The 24,391-nt window shown below is 39.3% G+C and overlaps 1 protein-coding gene across 1 annotated transcript in view; it reads left to right on the plus strand.

Moving 5' to 3' along the window:
* Positions 1-24,391, plus strand: part of chd6 (chromodomain helicase DNA binding protein 6) — a 105,891-nt gene that overhangs the window by 41,038 nt on the left and 40,462 nt on the right. Inside the window, 12 exon segments of the mRNA XM_038696924.1 lie at positions 1,430-2,063; positions 5,093-5,216; positions 9,621-9,774; positions 10,602-10,751; positions 11,924-11,989; positions 12,163-12,224; positions 14,309-14,426; positions 15,201-15,287; positions 15,448-15,585; positions 19,589-19,710; positions 20,108-20,351; positions 23,956-24,132. Coding sequence (XP_038552852.1) covers positions 1,430-2,063; positions 5,093-5,216; positions 9,621-9,774; positions 10,602-10,751; positions 11,924-11,989; positions 12,163-12,224; positions 14,309-14,426; positions 15,201-15,287; positions 15,448-15,585; positions 19,589-19,710; positions 20,108-20,351; positions 23,956-24,132 — 2,076 coding nt within the window.

Consider the following 24,391-nt stretch of genomic DNA (forward strand, 5'->3'; position numbering starts at 1 on the left):
CCTCCATCTTTCTCCTTTTTTTTTTCTCCCCTTGTAATTCTACTTTTCGTTCTTTCTCTTGCAATTTCAATCTACTTTCACTTACATAAACTCCCGGTCAGGTGTCAGGTGATTCTGCGCGGTTTTGTCACTAAACGCGTCCTTTTTCATATTCATTGTATCCTTTGTTAATATGAAAATATTGACTAGAGCAGGGGTATTCAGTTAAAGTTCAAAGAGGTTCAGTTAGAGAAAATTTCCCGAAGCAACGGTCCGGAACATCATAACGACCAACTTGCGTTATCAGTCAGTACCGTAACGTATAGTTGTATCAACGTATGTTTTTAGTTAACAACTGACTAATATTTCAACAATATTTACTGTCAGTTTTCACATCAAACAGGGGGGATAATAAATAATGACTACTCTAATAATAAATTCTAAATTTAAGTAAACTAAAATAAAGTGCTTAATTTAAAAATGTAGCTTTAAGTGATTGAAGTGTAGTCTCAACCAATTTTATAATAAACAATCAAGTCATCTTAACAAAAGAACAGCTGTATTGCCTCCTCTTCTCTTTCATTCCCTCTTATATACCACTTTCCTACTTTCTCTTGTTCAGTGACAAACGTGAGCTCTGGCTGGATCGGACATATGAGATATTCTGGTTTTGAACTGCCTGTGGGAAGAATGTACATCTAAGAATCTGTACATTCTTGATTAAATGCCATGTTAAATCTATTTTGTCTCCTCTCTCCGTGTGTTTCCTAAACGTCTCTGGTGTATCTCACTCGGGGACTGGACTCGCAATGTTAATCGGAATGCACAGATTTGATTGGCTGAGCAGCATCACATGAGACGATTGAAAGACATGCAACTGGTCTGTGAGTTTCCTGTGCTGCTAACCAGTACAGTAAATGCTAGAAAAGCTAGAAACGCTCCGTCACGAGGTAGTAATTCTCAATAATCAATTGCTTTAGGTCGGGGGTCTGGAGAGGACGGCGACTGGGTCCAGATCCGGACTGCAGTCTGCCAATTAGTGACCTCTGGACTAGAGTAACTCTGTAGTAATGGTGAATTCTCTAATAAGAGCAATAATGGATAGAGAAAATTCAGTGATTACACATACATTTCTACAGCTTTAATTCCAATATTACAGTCATACAGACATGCTGTTTTCATTTGCTAATTAATTCTAGTCACTTCTTTGCCATTTTTTTCCGATCACCCTCAACGGAAATCAGCACTTCCTACAAATATTTCACATTAAAACCAGGAAAGGAAGGAGATATGCTCTTTTTAGCAGGTGGAAAGCTCTTAATGTGAAAGCAGGGAGTGCTCATTGACAGTCATTTAACATTTTAACATCTAGCTACAATTAATTTGTGAATGATAATGAGAACAGTATGATAATGATTAACTTAATTCATGACACGCTTTTCTTTTTCAGATGTTCACTGGTCTCCTGAAGCACACGCCACCTCTGGCCTCCGCTGCAGCAGCCGCCTCCACTGCCTCGGACCAAAACAGCAACGCACAAACCACAGTTCCCACAATCCCACGGGGACACCTGGTCGTGGGCCCCAAGGACCAGCTTCGCCTCCTCACTCCTGTGGGCAGCACGGCGACGTCCAATCACTGCGCGGCGGCCGGGGCCCACGCCGCTAAGCACTCCGGAGGAGCCCCACGACCTCCTTCCTCCCTGAGCGAGGAGGATGATGGAGGAGGAGGAGGAGGAGGAAGGGTGAAGAAGAAACGAAAGAAAAAGGACAAGAGAGAACGGGAGAAAGGAGGAGGGGAGGGAGGGGAAAGGGAAAGCAGCAAACCAAAGAAAAGAAAGGAAGAGAAGGAGGCGACGGTGGTCACACTGAGGAAGACTAAGGAGCCCAATGAAGGCAAGGAGCGAAAGGAGCGTCGGACCAAGGGAAAGGAGGGCAGGAAAGAGAGTAAGACAGAGCAGAAGAATGTGGGAGGGGGGAAACCTGCAGGCGCCACTGGACCTGCTCAGGTGCCTGTTAAGGTGCCTGGGAAGAGAGGAAGGAAACCGAAGATCAAAGTCCTACCTCCTTTACCCACGAATCAAGGTATGCAGTTAACAAGATGTCTTTTTGGGTTTTTCTTTGTGTGCGTGGGGGTTTTTCCTTGTGGTGGACGTTGGGTGGTGGTGATGGATGTGGTTGTGTTGGAGTGGAGTTTGCGTGTGGAGTGGAAGATGCAAGGAGGACGTTATGATGATATGTTTTTTTGAGTTTGCCGATCAATCTTTTAGTTGATTGGTGGAAAATTTGATAAGTTTTTTCAATAAGCACAAAATGACAAATATTCACTTTTTCACTATTCTGAAATGTGGTGATTTACTACTTTTCTATGTTTTTATAACCTTGAAAATTGCATATATTTGGGTCTTAGACAGTTGGGCTTGGATATTGTGATTTCACACTATTTTCCAGAAATGAATCTATTAATTTCATCTATTAATCATCAAGCCAGTCAGTGATGACAATATTCATCAGTAATAACCTTGTTTTTAAAGATATAGATATGTTACGACATCCTGGGTATTGAAGGGGTTTTAAAACCATTCTATTTATTTATATTCAACTCAAGAAAAATCAAGTAACGTCTTAACATTCGAACGGCCATCATGCCCTGGTGGCAGCTTTCGGTATGTGCACACAACTGCTATTTTAAGTTCATACTCATACGATCCACCGTTTGAAAGCTAAAATCCTTGTGATTCAACCAATGCAACCCATTTCAAGATACAATCACCACAATGGGTACAATCAGCGCCTCTGTCAGACCAACCAGTACAATCAAACGTGACTCAACTCACCTATGAAGCCTCATAGTAACTAAATCCACCGATTGATTATATTCCACTAAAAATGGTCTTGTTACATTGTCAAAGGTCCAGACGATCCATTCCAGTAAGAACATATAGTCCAGAACACATCAATAAATCCACAGGGACTGCTGCGGCACCGTTTCATATTTGCTGGCAGACGTGGCTAGTATGTCATTATAACTGTAATTTTTGGATCGATTTGGATGTTAACAACTAAAATATCTTGTATTCAAATTAGCAGCCGAACTCTGACCTTTCGACTGACACCAAATTTGGACCCAATAGGAGCTCACATGACCATCCACAGCTCACAATAGCCAACGAGAGCCTGCGCTGGGGGAAAGGCCAGCCCCTATTATTTCTTAGGAAGGCCGAGCCAATTGCAACCAATTGTGTCGATGACTGGCACGTTGTGTAGCCAATAAAATTCTGAAAATAACAATATCTAGCTTTAACTAGTTCATGATCTACCAGCAAAAATTCACATATGCATCAATCTACCGGCTAATATGGAGAGCAGCAGCAGCAGCAGCCACTTGCTGTTTTAAAAAACAAAAAACAAAACTCTTATTAAAACCTTATACCATTTTTCATTTTATAAGCATAAAATTTTAATTTGGACTAGGTAAGGCTTTATGCTGTGGTTCCACAGTGTTTTCCAGCTATAGTTGTCTGCATGCATGTGTTAGCAAACATTTTGAAGCGGAAACAAATAATTTTAAACTGATATTAAACAATTGCAGTAGTACTTACAGTGATTCTGACTTTTGGCTTAGACACTTTAGAGTGTCTTTTAGAGAAGCGACACCATGCTTACTCTAAATGGTTCAAGAACTGCATTGAATTTGGATACTTTGGATATGCCTTGAATAGGCGTTTTGCATAAATTTTACAGGAATGGTAAGAGGTTAAAATGCCAATTTTCAAGTGTGTGTGTGTGTGTGTGTTTGCGTGTGTCTTCCTTTGTGTGTCAACAGCCAAAGAAAAAAAAAGAGTCATAAGTATAAGTCTCACAACAAGCATTGGCGCTGGCACATTTCAGCGCTAATTGGAAGGCACAGATGATGACTGTTGTCTTCTTAAATGTCCTTAAAACATGATCAGACATGTCCGGATAAATGGATCTTATTATAATGTGAATGTTGGATTTAATTAAGGCTGAGTATGCATGCTTGTGTGTGTGCAGGTATGTGTGGGTGGGTGCAGTAGCACTCTTTTAAAGCTGAAAAACTGATTTCTTGTGTGACTCAAAAATTGCATCAATTCATGGTTGAAGATACCACTTCTCCTCATGAACCAAGATGATGCGTAATGTCTGTAAAACACATATATATTATTTATGCAATATTCTATTTTAACCCATATAAAACAAGGTAAGACCTGTCGGATCAGTAGAGAAACATTTAAGATATGAGAGAGAGAGAGATAGAGAGAGAGCGAGCGCTTTGAAATCTGACAGATACCAATTCTTAGTTTAAAGTCCTTTTGAAGGCCATTCCAAGTTAAAGGAGCAGAGAACATAAAAGCTAATGTGATCTTCTCTTTCTATAGATGTAAAATGACATCACGTAAACGCTTTAATGAAATGCTGATAAACGTGAAAAGGCATGATGGTCATAGTTTCCTTTCATAAGACAAGAGGGAATGGTCACGTTTGCATAGAAGCTGACATTTTTCAATATTTTCCCCATCACTCTGTAATGGGACATACGGGAGATATTAAATGAAAGTTACATACAATCCATACAGAGAAGTGTTATTAACCAATTTCTCCCTAATGTTGAATGGCCAGTACTCCTGTATTATGATCTTGACCTTTTATGGAGCTCCAAAGTGTACAATATTAAACAAATTAATATGGTATTGTGACATAAATAATCACTAATAAAATGTCTATTTAAAATTTTTTTCATTTTAAAATGTCACTTTTGATGGCAGTGGTTGTGTCACCGCCCTCTCACCTTTTAGCCATGTCCCCTGCCTCTTTAGTTAGCAAGCTCAACAACTGCTACAGGAATTATCCAGTTAGCATCTATTAGCTAATGCAACAATAAAGTGAAAGTAATTCTGAATCAGCTGTCTAGCTAATGCTGTAAATGAACACAGTGCATAGGCAGATAAATTACCATATTTTATTTACTTTGCTTAACGAGCTACCGACGAGTCTTGATTCTAAAGATTTTGGCTAAAATGATGTTGAAACCGCTTGCTTTGACTTACTCATATCCACGTCATCATGTTTTTCACTCGCCTGTCCCCCACCAGCACCTCCTCCTACCCCAGGTCTCCACACGAAGGTCGCAGGGCAGGTCCACGGCAAGAACCATGGCCAGGCCAACAGCAAGACCCCAGCCCCCTCTGCGCCAAAACAGAGAGGCCGCAAACCCAGGTAAGACGTTCTTGGTGCGTAGCATGTCATGAGAACATAAGGAGATGTATCATAAGAAGAGGTCCGAATAAAACATTATTTAGAAGAAAGGAAATGAAAGGGGCTGTGTTAGAAAAGCCCTAGAAGTGGACACTGATGGAGTGAGGCAAGCAAGAAAGAGCAACGGGGGCAATAAACCTGTCATCCCCAACAAATTATGCAGTTCTTCTCTGGGCAACTCTGTAACTATATATTTCTATATTGTGGCTTTTTTGCTTTATTGGGGAGTCAGAAAAGATTGAAAGAAGAGTTTATTCAGACCCAGGGCAGCATGTATTCTTAATGTGGTTTGCGCCCTAGCAAAATGAGCTGCTAGAATGAAGCTTGGTGTTCGGAAATGTGCAAGAATGAATTGGCTCCCCAGTTTTTTGAAATTGGACCTGAGTTGGAGCATGTCATGGATGGATGAACAAACAAACAGACAAGTGGAGGGCTACTCCAAAGGCATGGGAACAGAATAAAATAAACTGAATAAAGGCTTTCTTTTGCATCCTGTTGGGTTATTAAAGCCCTTCATACACAAGTCTCCTTATGTTTTGACTGTCTTACTTCTCTCCTTCATTTAGAGACAAGCTAATATAAACACATTGTATATCTGAGCACATTACACAATAGCCTCTCTATGTTCAGGGTGCATAGAAATTATTTTTCTATCCTTAACCACATCAAACATTTATCCAACCTGTTCCAATGATTTAGTCGATTGATTTATTAAGTAGATTGACAGAAAATTTAGCAGCAACTTTGATGTTTGGGTTATAGACATTTTTCACTATTTTCCAACCTTTTATAGACCAAGCATATTAATCAAAATTCGCAACCCCACCTGTAACCATTTCTAAACTGCATAACAAAACTTTATCATCTCAAAGCTTATGCCTAAACATAATATTTTGAATAATATCTCGTGCCTAAAGTCAGCCTTCTGTTTTAGCAAAGCAGTCGCGGCGCTTCTGCCCAAGTGTAAACCTCGTGGGATCCATAATTTCATCAAAAACAGACACGCTGTATGTCTTCTTTTAGGATTTCATTGCTGTGATGGCAGGATTTTTTCACTTTCCTGCCCCTGTCTGTCTTCCTCCCCTCTGTCTTTAGCAGATTGTTCCCTTTTTGCGTCTTTTCTCTTTATCCCTTTCTTTTCTTCGTCAACCCACTTCAGAATAGTGTTCGTTATCAGGTTGTAAAGTAGGAGCAAAAACAGAGAGGCACTGCCTTTTTTTAGTCCGTAACTGTATTATTGTTTGACTTGGTGCACTTTGCCTCCACCCTTCAGAGATTATGTCCTTTTGAGGTTTTAACAGACAAATAATAGTTCATCTTTGATGTATCTTTTCTTTCAGCATAGTTTAACGCTTCTTATTAAACAGTAAAGTCCATAAAAGGAATGTTATTTAATATTTAAAGGCCACAGTTGATTATAGAGGGTGACTTTCTTCAAGTGTAATCTATTTGAATTACGTTTGTGCAAGGATGAATTACGCAAATTCTAGAGCAGTAGATGTACCAGTGAAGTGAATGTAAATGCTCAGTATTTGTATAGCGCCTTTCTAGTCTTTTTGGCTACTCAAAGCGCTTTCACACTACATTCACCATTCACACACATTCATACATACACACATTCATACACTGGTGGAACAGCCACCAGGGGCTATTCGGGGTTCAGTATCTTGCCCAAGGACACTTGCAGCCTGGAGGAGCCGGGGGTTGAACTGCCGACCTTCCGATTAACAGGCAACCCGCTCTACCTCCTGGGCTACTTGCGTGAATATCTCTGTAGAGAGATATACTGTAAGTAGAGTTTTATGATGGGAAGAATGGGTAGAGGTGAAAGGGAAAGACATGTGAAATAAAGTGAATAAATAAAGGAATAGCGATTAGATGAGTCACTGATGTGAAGTTAAGAAAAGCAACAGCAGACTGATGAGAGACAGAGAGAAAAAAGTTAACAAAGAGTGTTAGAGAGAGAGAGAGAAGAAGCGCTGACAAGAATAAAAAGGGATGAAGGTAATGGAAAGAAGTGAGATAACAGTTGCTGCTGTGAAAGAGAAAGAAGAGGGTGAAAGAGAGATGGGTTAAGTGAGGATGAGAAAAGATGAAACACCACAGAGGTAACGATATAAAAGAAAAGCGTTCAGATAAGACATAAGGAGAGAAAATGGATAAAAATGGAGAGAAACGAGCCATGGATGTCAGGAGGAGAAGAAGGACTTGTAAACTTCACTGACTCAGGGTCATTTCCAGGTCGGGCTCTGGTATCTTGGTATGTTTTGTTTGGATAACACCAGTCACAAGAAGATTAGAAAGTCCTCATGTGGTGCAGTTTTAATTCCATCTTAATCAGATTCTTTCTTTTCTCACTGCTCACTTTGACAGAGTTTTGGTGCGAGAGAGATCAGCATCAACTGGGACAGGGGATTCGTCTTTTTTGGCCCTCTGATCACAGATGCCAGTACAGTTCTAAATTCACTTGTCACTCGTTGCAGTTCACATGCCAGCTACATTTAACAAAATAATATTTGACTTCTGAGGCTTCAGTGGTTACGCCCTAAAGTAACAAATTAATCTGATAGGACTAATTAGTGATTTCCTGCTGTTCATTTCGGATTTTCCCCAATTTCTCAGAGACTGTGTTTGAGTAATTTCTAGATTTTGAAAGCTTTGCCAATTTAAAGATGTAGCCAGTTGCAACTGCACTACATAGCCTGTCATGAAGAAAGAAAAATTGTTCCCATGAATTTGTGATCTCAAATTGATAATTATAATTAATTTTGTATTATGATTGTATTATGTTTTTTTGTTAGTTTTTTTTCCCCAGAAGACATGACATTACAAGCCCATTTAGATTTTTTAATCCAACTAGTACAATTGTTTTTTTTAAATTCAATATGTATTTTTGTGTGGTGTTACTTTTATGCAAAATTACGGCAGCATGTTGTTTCCACGCCAGAAAAAGAAAAACAGATCAGTATCACGTTATAACTCAAAGTTTATTGTTATAGCAATATATTTTCACGTTATTACACAATACAAACAAGATGAATAGTATGTAAAGAACTTTCTTGTTGTAACGTGATACATTTCTATGTTGTAATAATAACAATAAACTGCCGCAATACACTTCGGTACACAAAAATCAAATATCTGCCAGAACTTTTCTAAATAATTGTACTGCTCTATTTTGCAAAATAAAACGAATAGCGGTAATATAAATGTCTGTGTGGTACCAAACATGCAACTTGACCACAACACCAAAGAGCCAGGCTCCTTGGTATGACAGTCACAGCGCATAATCAACCCTAGTGACGTCGGTCCGTCACACTGCCCTCCCCTTTGGGAAATGTCCACCTGTCCAAATGCTTCACGCATACAGGCGTCCGTCACAGTAACATCAAGAAAAACAAGTCGTCTGCTGTCCTTTTTTGTTTTAAAAATGCTAAAAGACTTTAGAATTAATGTTTTGTCCAAAGATTTTTCAAATTCACCATCATCTTATTTATTAAATATATTGGTCACTGGGCATATTGATACAAATCCAAGGGGGAGAAAGGGAGATTAGTTCATGAAGAGACTAAAGGGGTGAGCGTGAGCTAACTAGTGTTCAATTTTGGGAAATTGCGATGAAAAACTGAAATATTTGAACTGTACTTTACTTTACTTTATGTGATATGATATGTAACACTGTGGCTTAGCAGTGAGGTGAGTGAAACTACAGTTGCAGACAGTCTCTCTCCGCAGGCAAAACCTTGTTTATGCTGTCAGAAGTGTGCATGTAAAATAAATAACATATAAAATAATTGAATGGAGATATCGATGCTCACCATGTCACACCTACTTTCCAGCAATCAGGTCAAATCCCTGAATGATTTAATCAAGTGCCTTCCAAAATATACCCTGCTAACGTGTTCACTCACAATATGTCACCTAACATAGCTAAAGCGCTGTGATTACCAAATCACTTTCTTTAAGACAACAATCTTTCAGTTAATTTTGCAAATTAGTCATTAGATCACCACCTCTATAGACCTGTTGTTAGCCTGCTTTTTCATTCAGCTCACATTCTGGGGATTTAAACTGGCAGCCTTCTGGTGCAAAGCGTGCTCCAATCTTGCGGCCAGCATTTCACCAGCTGGTTGGGCTCAGTGATTGGCTAGGGGTTGCCCTTTGCTTTGCTGATCAGGAAATAATGGTACCCAGAGAGATTTGAACAAAGTGAGGATAACATTTTTGTACCGGATATGACTGTCTTTACCAGCCCTCTACAAACCTTCAGGGAGCAGGAGAGTTTCCAGCCTCTGGCTTTGTGAGAAAGCGGTGCTGCAGACTACTAGGGCTGCTAATTACTCATCAGAATTCCTCTCCTCCCAGAAATCCTGGCGCAGCGCCGGTGGAGAAGAAGAAGAAGGGTAAGAGGAGAAACCAGGAGCTGGCTGTCCAGGAGGGGGCGGAGAGTGACGACACTACCTCAATGTCAGCCCTCAACATGGGAGGAGAGGACAGCCAAGACCCCCTGGATAACGCGGTTAGTGGACAGAAAGACTGGATGGACCCTGGAGACAGTGGGTCTCATGCAATGACTGGTGTAAATATATTGTGATAGACGTGTAGGTAAAGGTGATATGAGTGACATTTATCCTCTGGTATCTTTTGTACAACTGTTGTGAACAAATTAGACCATTGCCAAAAGCATGAAATGTAAGGGAAACATTACTTCTAACCTGTGATAAGTAGCGACATCCTCTTTTTGACAGGAAGCAGATGGGGTTTTGGGAATTGCAGTCTTTTAAACATGAGAGAAATTCTTGTCGCCATTAAACAGAACGGGCAAGATGTTCATGTCACAAAGATGTCATTTGCACAAAACATCAACATTATGATACCAACCCCCCCCATTTCGTCTGCTGTAATAAACAATGTTGGACATTATGTTCCTGAATATGTACCGTGTGTTCTGTTGTTGAATGGCTCATTTCTATGTTCAGTTAATAAGAGTAGGTAGCAGCAAAATGGTTAAATTTCCAATCATGTTTTCTTTTTCAATCTTTGCATTTCTCTTTTTTCCTTCCTTTCTTTCTTCCTCTCCTTTTTATTTGATTATATTGTCTGTCATTTACTCCTTTTCCATCTATTCCATATTTTCAACCCTCACTTCCATCCTCAATTTACGCTGTCTACTCTCCTTTATATCTCTTTTTTTCCTCTTTCCATCTCACTTCCCCTTAACCAACTTCTTCCTCTCACCCACATATCTCACTGTATTTCTCCACTTCTGAATTGAACTCTCTCTTATCTTATCTTACCTCCTCTCACTCTTTCTGTCTATTCATCTATCTCCCTCCTCTTCTTTAGAAGCGCCGTTCAGGACGTCAAGTCAAAAGGAGGAAGTATAACGAGGATTTGGACTTTAAGGTGGTAGATGATGATGGAGAGACTATCGCAGTTCTTGGAGCCGGTCGCATCTCTGCGCTCAACGCCACTGCTCTGGCATGGCAGGCTGAGGTAAGGAAGGGCACTGAATACCTCTCTTCCTTTTTTTTCTTTATTTCTTTTTTTTAGGTAATGTTACTTAATTGTAGTTGAATCATTAAACAGTCCTCCAGGATTTTGCAGGCCTTTTTTTAATAAATGCCTAAAATGCCTGATTTTGCAGGAGCTTTCCTAAAAAAGTTGCAATGAAAGTTGCGATGTTATTTTTTTATTTTTTTGATGAAATTGTGGGAAAGCAAAGTAAAAACTGCAAAGGCAGAGGGTTTTTTTTACTTTAAAATTATAGTTGAATCATTAAACAGTCCCTCCCTTCTCAGGTTCTTGTTGATGTCTTTTGTGATGTCTTTTGTGATGTCTTTTATGAAGCAACACTGCACTGTGCCTAAGCAGAATTTCCCCCTGGGGACAATAAAGTTAACCTAACCCCAACCCTGCAGATTTAAAAAAGCTTACCTTAATTCTGTTAGCGCTTGCAATTGACCGAGATGCAACAGCCAGTATCTCCTCTGACGTCCTCCATGCGTTTCTGCCACTCTGTTCCTTTTTGTTCAACCACAATACTGCACATTTTGCAAAACAGTTTACCCCCTCTTTGGTAAAGAAGATCCGGATACTGTTTTTCACTGTCCGGCTTTTTTGTCTGCACATTTGAGACGTTTGTATCACAACACACGCACCTGTCTGCTGCGGCTTGTAAACAAGAAAGTTTGCCAATGTTTGAAAACGGTGATGACAGGTCAAGTTTGCGGAAAAGTTGCTATGATTGGTCAAAATTGCAAGTCGCACTGAATTCACAGGGATTTGTTGAATTTGTGTTAATAATTGCGATAGTGACATTACGAAATCCTGGAGGGACTGATTAATACAGCAGTATTGCAATAGATCCTAACTTTTTGAAGGTTAAAATGTTGTTGTTCAGTCAGGTTTATGGTCATTTTGGAGGCTGTTGTATTGCGTCATTGAGATGAACATGGTGCACAAGCTATCACCTCTTACTATGATACAGTATGTGAAAATTATAAGCAAGATTTTGTGTAATACAAATTTTAAACTATGTGAAGTGTTACTATGAATGCTTTTCTTAGCTGGAAGTCTTTATTACATTGCTGCTGTCTGAACACAAACTATGTGAACTGACCTTCATCCTTGTAGGCTGCTAATTTCTCTGTCTCTCTCTCCCTCAGGAGCCGCCTGAGGACGAGGCCAACATCATTGAGAAAATTCTGTCTGTCAGAATAGCAAAGAAAGAGGTGAAGAAGAAAGAACGCACACTCAAAGTTTCATGAATGAATGGAATATGTTTTCTGGATAATAAATGTATTATGTTGTTTTCCCCCTCAATGTAGCATCTACTCTCCTGCTGCTCTCTATTTATTTCTCGTCCGCTCAATTTCTCTTTCTCTTTCTCCTTTTCTCTCCCTAGACTTCGTCATCAGAGGACCAAGTGGAGGAGACCGAGGAGTTTTATGTCAAGTACAGAAATTTGTGAGTCTGTCTTCATTATTTACACCCATGGGCATTTTACATATTAGACATTTAGCTTAAGGTTAACCTTAAGGTTCTATATTTGTCTGTAAGTGCAGTTTGTTTTGGCAGAATGTGGGGTGGTCCATCACTTTGGTCAGACTAAAACTACTGGATGGACTGCCATGAAAGTTTGTACAAGACATGTACGTTACCAAGAGGATGAAATCTACCGACTTTTCCTCTAGCGCCACCGGCAGGTTGACGTTTATGGTTCAGAGTGGAATGTCATGACAGTTGTTGGATGGATTACTTTGCAATTTTGTAAAAGACCTGCTAGCTTGATTGTAGCCTCCTTGTTTTGATGAATCCTGCATGTGTTTTATTTTGAAGAACCTGCTGTTTTTATTTTAATGTTTTTTTTTTATGAAGTGACAAGGGACAGCAAACCTGCTTAAATGGAGTGCATTTGGCATTCGGCAGCAGATATGATGTTGAATCTCAATCAGCTGATAATCAACCTTTTCCACTTGGATTCAGCCACGACAAGCCATGCAAAATAGTTTTTATTAGACCGTATTCTTTCGATGCTGTTGGTACACTTGGTATTTTGTTTACTTGCCGGACAGTGTAATTAAGTCAGCATAAGTGGCATGTGCCCGTTTTGTGTGCAGAATACAAATGGAGAGGAAACCACACCCACCCTGCTCAAACCAGTACTGTGCAGGTCGGGTTTTGAGCGCACTCTGGGACAACATGTGAACTCCATTCACAGAGCTGCTTCTTTAGGTTAATCACTGGACCCTTACATGATCAAAGAAACATCCAAAAAATGATCCCCGATGAATCTACAAGTCCTGGGTGCTATCATACCCATGTGCAGCCTCAGAGGTGTTAAAAATCCCCCTCATGATTGATGAAACATTGAAGGACTGTCTTGACTTTTTCTTTTTTTCTTTCGAGCTGCTTGGTTAATAGTTTTCATGACATTGGTTTCTCCCAGGGAAGTTGACTATGCACACATGGGCTGTGTTTTACCCTTTGTCTATTCTCTAGAGTCAGTAAAGTGCTTCTCAGCGGGAGCTGTTGCAGAGAGCAGATAGTTTTTTTATTTTTATTTTTTATCCTCTTTCCAAGGCTCAGCTCTCCCAGCCAGACGGAGGATCTCTGGAGACCCTCTTGTTTGTTCCAGCACTTTGTATCTTTAAGAGAAGTCCTACATAGCTATACAGTCATTATTGCAATCGTAATTTATCCTCTGGGGTGATGAATAAAACAGAGTTTGCTTGAGTTGAATCAAATTTAATGGATGTAAAGGTTTTACTTCTCCATGACTGTATTTAAAATAATGTATTCACAAATTTTAAAGTTAATATTTGTAATGTAAAAATCATTCTTATACATAATACATTGTCAAATATGTAAGTAGTTGGATTGGCAGTTTGGTAACACGCATGGTGCACATACTATACACTGTCACAAACTCTGCAGTGACATTTATTTTTGTCCATTTATAGATTGTGCTTTATAGATTAAATCATGCATGTCAAACTGTAGCCATAGGAACATTTGTTCTGCTTTCTTTCCCATCGACTAATGATTTGGGAATTCTTTGTCCGCGTGTATATCACAGAGTGAAACATCCTCATTCTTCCTTGTTTTGTCAGATTCAGTGGTTAATAGTGCATACATATAAAAATCATTTCCTATGCAGTCAACGTAAAATGGCATGGTCCCTGCTTGTTTGTGATTACATGATTTGTATTCAGATCTGCTAAATGATGGTTGTTTTTTTAACTTAATTTTAAATAATTTTCATTACCAGCTTATTCAATTATGCACCACCTAGGCTAAATAATGGCCTCTGGATATTTATATATTATATATTATGTGCGTTGACAACAAACTTGCTTGGAGCTTATTAGCCTGGTTTGCCGGCCAAGGTGAGAACAATGCAAGTTTAACTGTGCCGAGCATGACCTGAAAACTTGTCCTGCGTCAAATAAAGTGTGGTGCTGTTCTGTGTTTGACGCAGAAATGATGGAGAGTTACAGGGCTAATTTGTCTTCTTTTGATCAATATTTTTTATTTATGTGCTATTTCAGTTCCTACCTACATTGCAAATGGGCAACTCTGGAAGAGCTAGAGAAAGATCCCAGAATCCACCAGAAGATTAAACGCTTCAGGACCAAACAGGCCCAGATGAAACACCTGTTCACTGAGGTAACTGTTATCATCTACTGTTTGTTTCCCTAATCTACTGTTCAGGTCTGGATAGAAGGCTAATCCTCTCCTTTTGAGTCATGCTGGACGAAATGTGTATCTTATAATTTAGCAAAGCCTTTACCAGAGTCATTTTACCCATCACAAAGTGATTAGGAAAATGTAAATGTGATCCAGTGTTGCTGCAAAGTGTTGAAAGTGCTATTAAGGTCAAGAGGTTAACGCCAACATGCTGTAACCAAGGCAACACCTTGACATAGAAGCATAATTTGGCCTTTAATGTGTAATTTCACCTTCATTGTTGGCCTCTATCAAAGCTTTTCAGAACAAAAGATGAGGGGTGAGCTATTCAGAAGAGTAGCTCTAGTGCAGAGTTTATGGAAGATGTGGCTCTAGTACTGAAAAATGCCAAGTTCAAATCACCAGGTTGTCTCAGGGCTTTACAGTCTGTACAACATAAGGGGAATGAAAGAACAGAGGAGGGCGTCTTTTCCGTCAGGATGGACAGAGTTGCAGTACAATAGGCATACAGGGTAGAAAGAAACAGTGGTAAAATGATGATATGGAGAAAGAGAACTACACTGTTAAATGAATAAAAATACAAACATATTTTATAATAAGTTAATACAAAAGTGTAATAGCCAGCAAGAAAGCATGGTATTAATAAGCCCTAGGCATTTCCATAGGCTATTTTTAAGGTCATTACTGATTTATAATCAACACTCTCTTGATGTGTCTCTTTCTCTCTCCATCTGTCTTTGTCCCTTTTTCTAGCCTGATGAGGACTTATTTAACCCAGACTACGTAGAGGTGGACAGAGTGCTGGAGGTGGCTGTTACCACAGATACTGAGACTGGAGAGGTAGGTAACACGTGAACACAACCACTTTCAAACCAGACAAACACTGCTCTGCTGTGAGAGTGTGTCTATTACTGAAGGTCCTCACTGTGCTGGTTCACTCTTAGTCCTGTGGCGCACACACCCACACATTGTGTTTTTTTTCTGTATGATGTTGTTATAGGAGGTGACCCATTACCTCGTTAAGTGGTGCAGTCTCTCTTACGAGGAGGCGACGTGGGAGCTGCAGGAGGACCTGGACCCAGAGAAGATCAAAGAGTTTGAGGAGATCCAGAAACTGCCACCTGACCTCAGACACACGGTGAGTGGAACGAAGACGAGGAAAAAAATATGCAGTTTGCAGAGAGATTTTGACATAGAGGAGAAAAATGTAGTTCAGTTCTGTGAAAAATCAGAGCATCATTACACACACAGGTTCACTTTCAAGGAGACACCAGCAATTTCAAGATATTGGTACGCTTAGAGAATCAGAATCAGAAGGAGCTTTATTGCCAAGTAGTGTTTTACACATATGAGGAATTTGCTGTTGTGATAAGGTGCTACATGTAGACAAACATACAGTCAACATAAATAAATGTGGAAATATATAAATATGGAATTGAAGAACAACGTCGCAGATATATATACATGTGCATTATTGTGAGTCTGTGCTGTGCAGAAGTAACATAACGGAAGAGAATATTGTGTACATATAAATATATAAACTGACAACATAAAAATATACAACAACAAAGATCAACAATCAACAACAAATATGTGTGACGTGCCAGGTCTGAGCCCGACATGAGATGAAACAGTATTTACATGTGCAGAGACATTTGTATCGTTTGCAAGGGGGGAGTGTCAGTGGGGGACCCGGGCCTTGTTAATGAGGCTAGTTGCAGAGAAAGCACAAGATGTGTGGAACGTTTGGGACATTATAACTTTATATAACTGTGGAAGTAAAGTTGTAATTATTGACTCTGTAAAGAGAAATAAGCAAAAAGGGAAAAAATTTCAAAGTGTCAAACATATTGTTAGCAGGACAATAGGGATGCACTGAATGTTCGGCCACCGTAATTAATCGGCCGAAAATAGCATAAAAAGCAGTTGCGGTGTTGGACCTTATACGTCAAAAGACCGAGTAAATTTTACCGAACAATTTCTTTGACATGTCGGCAGTGTGGAAGCATTTTAAAGTGTCTGAGAAAGATGCAAAAATTGCAGTTTGCAGACACTGTTCTGCTGAATTATCTCCTAGCACATCCACTCCATCTGTGGCTGACTTCTTAGAAAAGGCAACAAACGGTCTGACCCGCTTTGAGTGTTCCTGTCACTCGTTTCTGAGAAGGCGATTAAGCTAGCCGCACCTAAATTTGGAGTGCCCACGTATTCGAGCCTTTACTGTAAATCCACTGAAACGGACCAGTGCGAGCTGACAGGCAGGTTAGCGGCTTTATCCTGTCATTTTTTCTCCTACCTGAAGAGAGGCTGTGAAGTTTTCATGTTACGTGATACGAGAACCACATACAACATTATTTATCCTCTTGGGTCGGACATGATGAATTTAGTGCGAGGATACACATGTCCGGTTTTTGTTTTCCAAATGAGGTGTCTATACAGTATGAAGATTAATTGGATTATATAAAACATATAACATGTGTACATTAAAAGTAAATGGACACATGTGATTTACTTTACCGGATCCTCTTGGGCCTCTGACCCACACACCATAGTCTCCAAATCCTGTGGTGGAGTAAAAAGCACATTTTGACTATTTAAGTTATGCAATGGTAAAAAAAAAAAAAAAAGGCATGTAAATGGATGTTTTTGGTACTAATGAAAATGTTAATGTACTTCATTATATTCGGTTTTGGCTTCGGCCAAGAATTTTCATTTCGGTGCATCCCTACAGGGGAAGTATTACAACATTTTCAAACCTTATGAAATGAAAGCCAAGAGAAGACTTTGACATAAAGTAAACCAATAAATCAGTGCATTGTCACTGTAGCAATCAATATAGCGATATAATCAGCGTGAATTGCCAATTCATGTGTCTTCATAATTTCGTTTGACATTGTGTTCATGTAAGCTGATTTCTGTTTAAGTAAAGGGGTTGTTTTTCCATAACTAGTCCGCAGTGGCTGACAGAATCGTCTCATCTCTTGTCATTTTCAGTCAACACAGAAGCTGCAGTACCGTTTACTTGGAGCAGTTAACCTAACATTTGCCATGTAAATTGAGGAAATATGCAGATTTATAACTTCTTATTTGGACTTACAATAACCGTCTGCTTTCTACACACTTGTTTACATTTTTGTGGCTCTGCTGCAGGCAGATGACGTCTCTATTCTTAATACCACCTAAACCCCCTGAATGGCTGGGTTTTCTTTTCCAGCCAGGGAAACAGCTGTCAAAGAGCGCATCCCCAGACCTGTTTTGAATTGCTGAAAAAAATGGAGATGAGGGTGGCGATTATGATATCTGAACCAGATAAACATTTGCAGTTTGAGTTTACATATGTGGGTAGATGAAAGTAAAAACGGCAAAAGATTACAACATAGTTACGGCTTAATATTTAATTTTCAACCACTCCTGCAGAACAGACATTTTCTACCCACATCTCTACAACCACTTTCCCGTAAATTCACCATCTTGGCCTTGTTTTCTTTTTTGGTACTAATGAGTGCAAACACAGTCGGTGCTGTGAGGTTTTCTTCTCAGGTCTGTTTTTGTTTGCTTTTGGAGGTGACATTGAGGTTTGTAAAACCCTCACAATCAAATCCATGCACAACACCTTCTGTTTTGTGACCCACATCCTTGCTTCACTGTGTAGCCATCATTATGAAGCCCAGACGACAAAGGAGGGGCCGAAAGTAACAGTATTTACATTTACTGCTGCTGGATGTTGAATACAAGACACTCTGTTAAAGTTGTCATATTATGCTCATTTTAAGGTTAATTATTTTATTTAGGGGTTGTACCAGAACTGGTTTACATGGTTTTCATTTTTAAAAGAAAACAACATGTTTTTGTAATACTGCACATTGCTGCAGCTCCTCTTTTCACCCTGTGTGTTGACGGCTTCGTTTTAGCTATGGAGTGATGCTTCACACTTCTACATGATCTTTGTTGGGAGATGCTCATGCATACCACCTAGTTAAGGACTACTAGCCAATCAGAGTAGGGCGGGTCATGAGAAGCCAGTAAACACGGTTCATAGCTATCTTTCAGTGTTTTAACTGAACTCTGTCTCTACATCACAGTAACAACTTTATGTCCCTTGACTGCGTGGAGGGTATCTAATGTTTGGAAGGGAGAGGAGAGGCAGCAGGCGGACGTCTTGTTACTGTGTGGTGAAGCTGAAGTGTTTTTCAACCGGTGTTTTAGTGGGCGTGTATGACAAGCCGCTAGGCGAGCATTATGATGCGTGTTACGATGTGACGCAACATGGGAACAGAAACAAAAGGCTGGACTATAATCGAGCTGTTTTTACGCAGTTTGGGAGCAGTGTTTTCTGTGGGAGATGGGAACTCCCTTTGAGGTGGACGTTTGGCTTTTTCACTTTGCAAACCTATTACACGCACAAAAAAGTTATATAACTCAATAATAAAGGGAAAAGGCCAAAAAGCATAATACCACCTCTTTAAAAAAATTTGTTGTAGATGCTTTGCTAATCTCCTTGTTTTGTGGCATCCAATAATAAGATAAGTGGAAGTGGTGGTTGGCAGGGTTGTTTAAGGATGAAGTTTTATATTTGTGTCAAGAAACGGAAGAGGGATGCTAGTAGAAACTTCAAAATGTCTGTCTTTATGTTGGTTTCTGTCTACTTCTGGGAGATGCAGGAGTGAGACCTGAGCAAATTATTCCTTCTCTTTAGCCATTATTCATTTCAAAACTAGTATTATGACTTATTACAACCTGGCAGCAACAACACTTATTTTATTATTTATCCATTCAACATCCAAAATCAGAGACTCAGTCGTCTCCTACCTTTTTTAAATTGGTGCAACCAATTTCTGATTTATCAGGAGAACCAAATAGCTTTAATATGTGATATTCTCCTATTTCTTTTGTTGGATAAAATCTATGTAGTCTGGATTATTCCATTCAGAAAAAGGAACCTTTTCACATCATATCTCATAAGAGGTTGTTGGTAATCATAGTTTTTAAAACTGTTTTTAAACCTCATAGGCGGTAGCAAAAGTTTTACATTTTGTTTGGTTATTATTACTGAAATTGAAACAGAACCAATTGAAATCACTTGGCAATGGTATTGAATAAGAAAAAGGAAAAATATGTTTCTGTGTGTGTTCATATCACAGGAGCGTCCTCTTCCAGAAAAGTGGCAGAAGTTGGAGCGCTCCAGAGATTACCGAAATGGAAACCAGCTCAGAGAATACCAGTTGGAGGGAATGAACTGGTTGCTGTTCAACTGGTACAACAGGTGAATACTATACACCAACACAGTGGAACCAGTCAAAGCAATTCGATTGGTTGAGGTTTAAACACTGTAAAAAATAAAACAATTTGAATACATTCAACAAGTTTATTATAGTAAACCAAATCAAAAAAACAAAATACACTGACAAACAAATCATAAATTAGCATTTTAATAAGGAACAACTTCTACAACTCATTTGTGCCTCAAGACGCAGAGTTTATATCAATATCAACAATAAGTTACAAGACAAGACAGGTCTGTTTACAACTAGTAATGGACTAATTGGCTTAATTATTGTATTAATTAGCATAAATTTTCTGTATTTTAGGATCATGACAGAGTCGAATACTCCCTCTGCCCTCTTCCACTCTCTCACACTGTCTTTGTGTTTTCTTCCTAGAAAAAACTGTATACTGGCAGATGAGATGGGGTTGGGAAAGACCATCCAGTCAATCACCTTTCTGTACGAGATCTTCAGCATGGGGATCCGCGGCCCCTTCCTCATTATCGCCCCGCTGTCCACCATCACCAACTGGGAGAGGGAGTTTCGCACATGGACGCACATGAACGTCATCGTGTATCACGGCTCGCAGATCAGCCGGCAGATGATCCTGCAGTACGAGATGTTTTACAGAGACCCACAGGTAATGTTTGAGTCTGTGCATATAGTAGTCATCGCCTGTCATCGATCACCCAGCGAACGAGTCAGCTGCATGACGTTTTTTAAAAATAGACCTAAAGGTAGTGAGAGGGTGTCTTTCATTTCTATCCGGGCGAGAACCACATACACAACTCACAAGGACACAGAAGTGAAGGAAATCTGTGCTGATATTTAGCTGTTGCTGATGTCTTCAAAGGAAATGTTCCCCACATATCCAGTTAATCTATTGTGAATCATCTGTCTTGTTTTTGTTCCTTTATTTTCTTTTTTTCCTGATAATTAATTTGGCCCAACTCTGAGAATCGATTTAAATTAAGTAATTTACTTAACAATTTCAGATGGGAGGACTTGTTGCTTTTCTTTGTCAGATAATTGTAAATTGAATATCTTTAGGTTTTAGACTGTTGGAAGGAAAAAACATGCAATATGGAGACATCACCTCGGGACATTGCGTAGTAATTTTTAGATAACTATTTTGAAACATTTTATAGAGAAAACAATTAATTGCCTAATTGGGGAAAATAAATATTGACTGATAAATCGATTTATGAAAATAATGGTTTCATCCTTAAGCTGATTTAAACTTTATCTTTGGTGAACTCACATTCATGCAAACCTTCCTTGTCTGTTTCTGCTCTAATGAGTAATTAGTGAAGAGTATGGAAATCCATTCCAGCAAGCTCCAGGGCAGGGTCTGAAATTAGCCCCCACCAAATTATTGGCACTGGCGGGTGAAATTGTTTGTTGGCGGACGGGGGAAATGCACAACAGAAAGACCCATGTGGTAAAGTTAGCGTATTGTGGCGATCGGCACACGCGCCTCCATCACACACAACACACACAGCCAGCAGTCCCGGCTGGAATTTGGGAGGTAACTGGCGCTTTCGAAGAATCACTAAGCTTGTCTATTAGACACGAGGCGTCACTTGGTGTTATTTTCTTAGGCCAACTTTTGTATTGAATATTCTTTTGTTTGTTGCTTGCTGGGATCCAAAAGAGGATGATTTTGTTGAGATGTGTACTCTTGTGGAGATTTGAGCTGAGATAAGTACTCATTTATTTGTGGATGAGCTGTGGGTTTTATATTGAGCACTGACTGTATAATACACTGTGGTGAACTTTCTTGTCATCCGTTGGTACCTGATGAAATTATATATTATTTCATGCCATGACTCTCAAATTATCTTTCTGTGAAATGATTATAATGTGATACTGCTTGCTTTCCATTACTCATCCAGCAACCCATTTTACTCCCTGTCTCTTTCCATTCTGCTTCCTTCTGATCATGGCTAACATACAGAGATAATAATAATAATATATTGATTATGCCTTTTCTGAAATAGCTGATTGTTAACTAAGGTGCAGTGTTTCCCCTAGGATGGAGTTGTAGCGGCGGAGGTGAAGTGAGAACAATTTACCCGCAACCCTAATACAATTTGTGACTGCAGCAGTGCTGTTGTGTCCATGAGCATGTGAGAAAAATTAGAATAGCTTACACTTTCAGTGTTTTCCCATAGACTTAGATGCACATATTTGGTGTTGATGGTGGCAGGGGGGTTTAAGGGTCTTCCCCAAGAAAATTTTACTTTTTCCAATGACAAGTATGCAATTTCACATCATTTGGGACCATTTATTTTACCATATCTGTGGAAAAAATAGTTGGAAAAGCTAAAGCAGATGTGAAATAAACAACAAACCAAAAGCTAAGGACCAAACTTGGTAAAGAATTGGTCTGGGGGAGGGACTATAACATTTGATTTTACACACTGCCGCTCTGAATGAATATATAGGAAACAATGAGGTGGAGTGATTGTCACTGTACTGAAAGACATGGGTCCTTTTTGTGTAAATATATTGGACATATAATGACGAGATTATTTACATTAAATTAGCTGAATTATTCCTTCATGTAGCGCATACATTTCCAAAGTTGCCAATAAAATATCTGAGTGGCAGACAAAAGATAACTGCTTGCCACAGTGGCAGTGTGGGGGGGAAAAAGTTCATTTTATATGCTGCCCCAGGACATGTATTAATTCATTGCATTCATTATAATTGTTCATGTTGGTCAAGATGATGACATTCCTGGTAGAACATGTTTTCTTTGCTGAGAAGCTTCACCACAAAGTTTAAATGTTTTTTGGCTGCATTGCATTTTGGTTTATTCTGTGTCTTCTGATTACTGATGAAGACTAACCCTTGGAGAGAGAACATGATGGTCAGTGTCTCATCAGTCCCTGCAGAGTGGAGGAAGGATGTTGTAGGTTTTGGGTTTGCTTAGTAAAAATGTTTAATAAAAAACTTTTACTCTTTCTTAACTGTTCTTAAAATGTCTCATAAATAACTCATGTTCTGCTAATGTTTGTGTTAAAATGATGCATTTATGTTCAGGGAAGGGCTTGGTTTAGAACATAGACTGTACATAAAAAGGTTTAGAATTAAGTTGAGGTCTAAATGGTAAAAGTCTTGTAATGCACAAAGAGTTTGGTGCAGATCCTTGTTGTTTAGTCTTCTGATAGTAAGATTTATGGATATGTGTGAAACCAGATAGAAAGCAATTAGGATCTTATTTTGAGTTTAATTGCTCTTTATTTCTATTCTTATTTTTATTTTAAATATATACTTATCTGTACTTACTTCTGTCCTTGCTCTGCTGAAATGCCTGAATTACCCTTCTGGGGATCAATAAAGGCTTACCTTTATTTTCTCAAAAGCAAAGTCACATCCTTTTCTCCTATATTCTCACACTGGCCTCTTAACATCCCACTACAGCGCTCTCCACAACATTTGGGTTGTTCTGAACAAGCAGAGTGCATGTTGGAGTGATTTTATTGTCAAAGCTTTGACAGCTTTTTGAGGCTCTTGAACTGTTCCTATTGAAGTGTTGTGCATACCTGTGATACACAGTAAGTACGATATGAGGACGTAATTGACTTGTTTTATGGAACTCATTAATTGCTTTAATTGTCTATGTGTAGTAAAGAGGCTTGCTGTTGGAGATTAATTCATTTTAATGGCAATGGTTTAGATTGTTCATTTTAATGAGTATGTTTTTATTTAATTAAGTTCAGTATCCTGCCTTGGGTTTTCCTGTTCAGTGAGGGTTGTGCGAAGTGTGTTCAATACTGTGGATGTTACAGTCATCCGCAGCATATTTGTCATTTATCTCTCGCTCTCGCATTGAACACTTTTTCTGTGCTGTCTCCTTGCTGGGTGGCTCCATGAAGTGATCGTCATCTGTGACATTTTCTTGGTGGAACATTTCAGCCATGTAGTTCTTTAGAATGACCTATTCCTTCTCTTTTACTTTCCCTGGTATAAATATTAGCAAGATAACGGGTTCTTCTTGCTGCTCCATTCTCAGATAAAAACAGAGTTATCATTACAATACTGTATGTAGCTAATATTTCTGACTGTAGCTTTCTGCAGATATCCAATGGGAGTGAATATTAATTTTGGTCATGCCTGATAAATTCACCTGTTCAGCAGTTTTAACAGTTTTGTAGGTTAAAAGTGAAGACGCATACGTCCATAATATGACCATTTAAATGTGCCATTCTTGCCCTGTCTCTCTCTCTGGCCCACAGGGTAACACTATCCCAGGGGTGCTGAAGTTTCACGGAGTGATCACCACCTTCGAAATGATCATGGCCGACTGTCCGGAACTGAAGAAGCTCCACTGGCGCTGTGTAGTGATCGACGAAGCCCACCGACTGAAAAACAGGAACTGCAAACTGCTGGAGGGACTTAAACTCATGAACCTGGTCAGTCTGTGTGTGTGTATGTTGAATACGATGTACAGTACCTTACGTGTGGCAATGCTGCTGTAGGAATTTGTTTAATTTTGTCAAATATAATATAAAATTTGGCAACGGCTGTTATTTTATATCACTGTCGACCATTTATCTGTGAGATGAAACATTTATTAATGGGAAGAGCAATACAGTGTTAGCCTTGCTTATCCTCTCATACCTTCATTCATGCACACCTTTATTAGTACACCTGACTGTTCTGATTCATAAA

This window comes from Micropterus salmoides, unplaced genomic scaffold (genome assembly GCF_014851395.1).
Source record: "Micropterus salmoides isolate LMB-PRFRI ecotype aquatic unplaced genomic scaffold, ASM1485139v1 Ms_hic_scaffold_4, whole genome shotgun sequence".
In the NCBI taxonomy this organism is placed as follows: domain Eukaryota; kingdom Metazoa; phylum Chordata; class Actinopteri; order Centrarchiformes; family Centrarchidae; genus Micropterus; species Micropterus salmoides.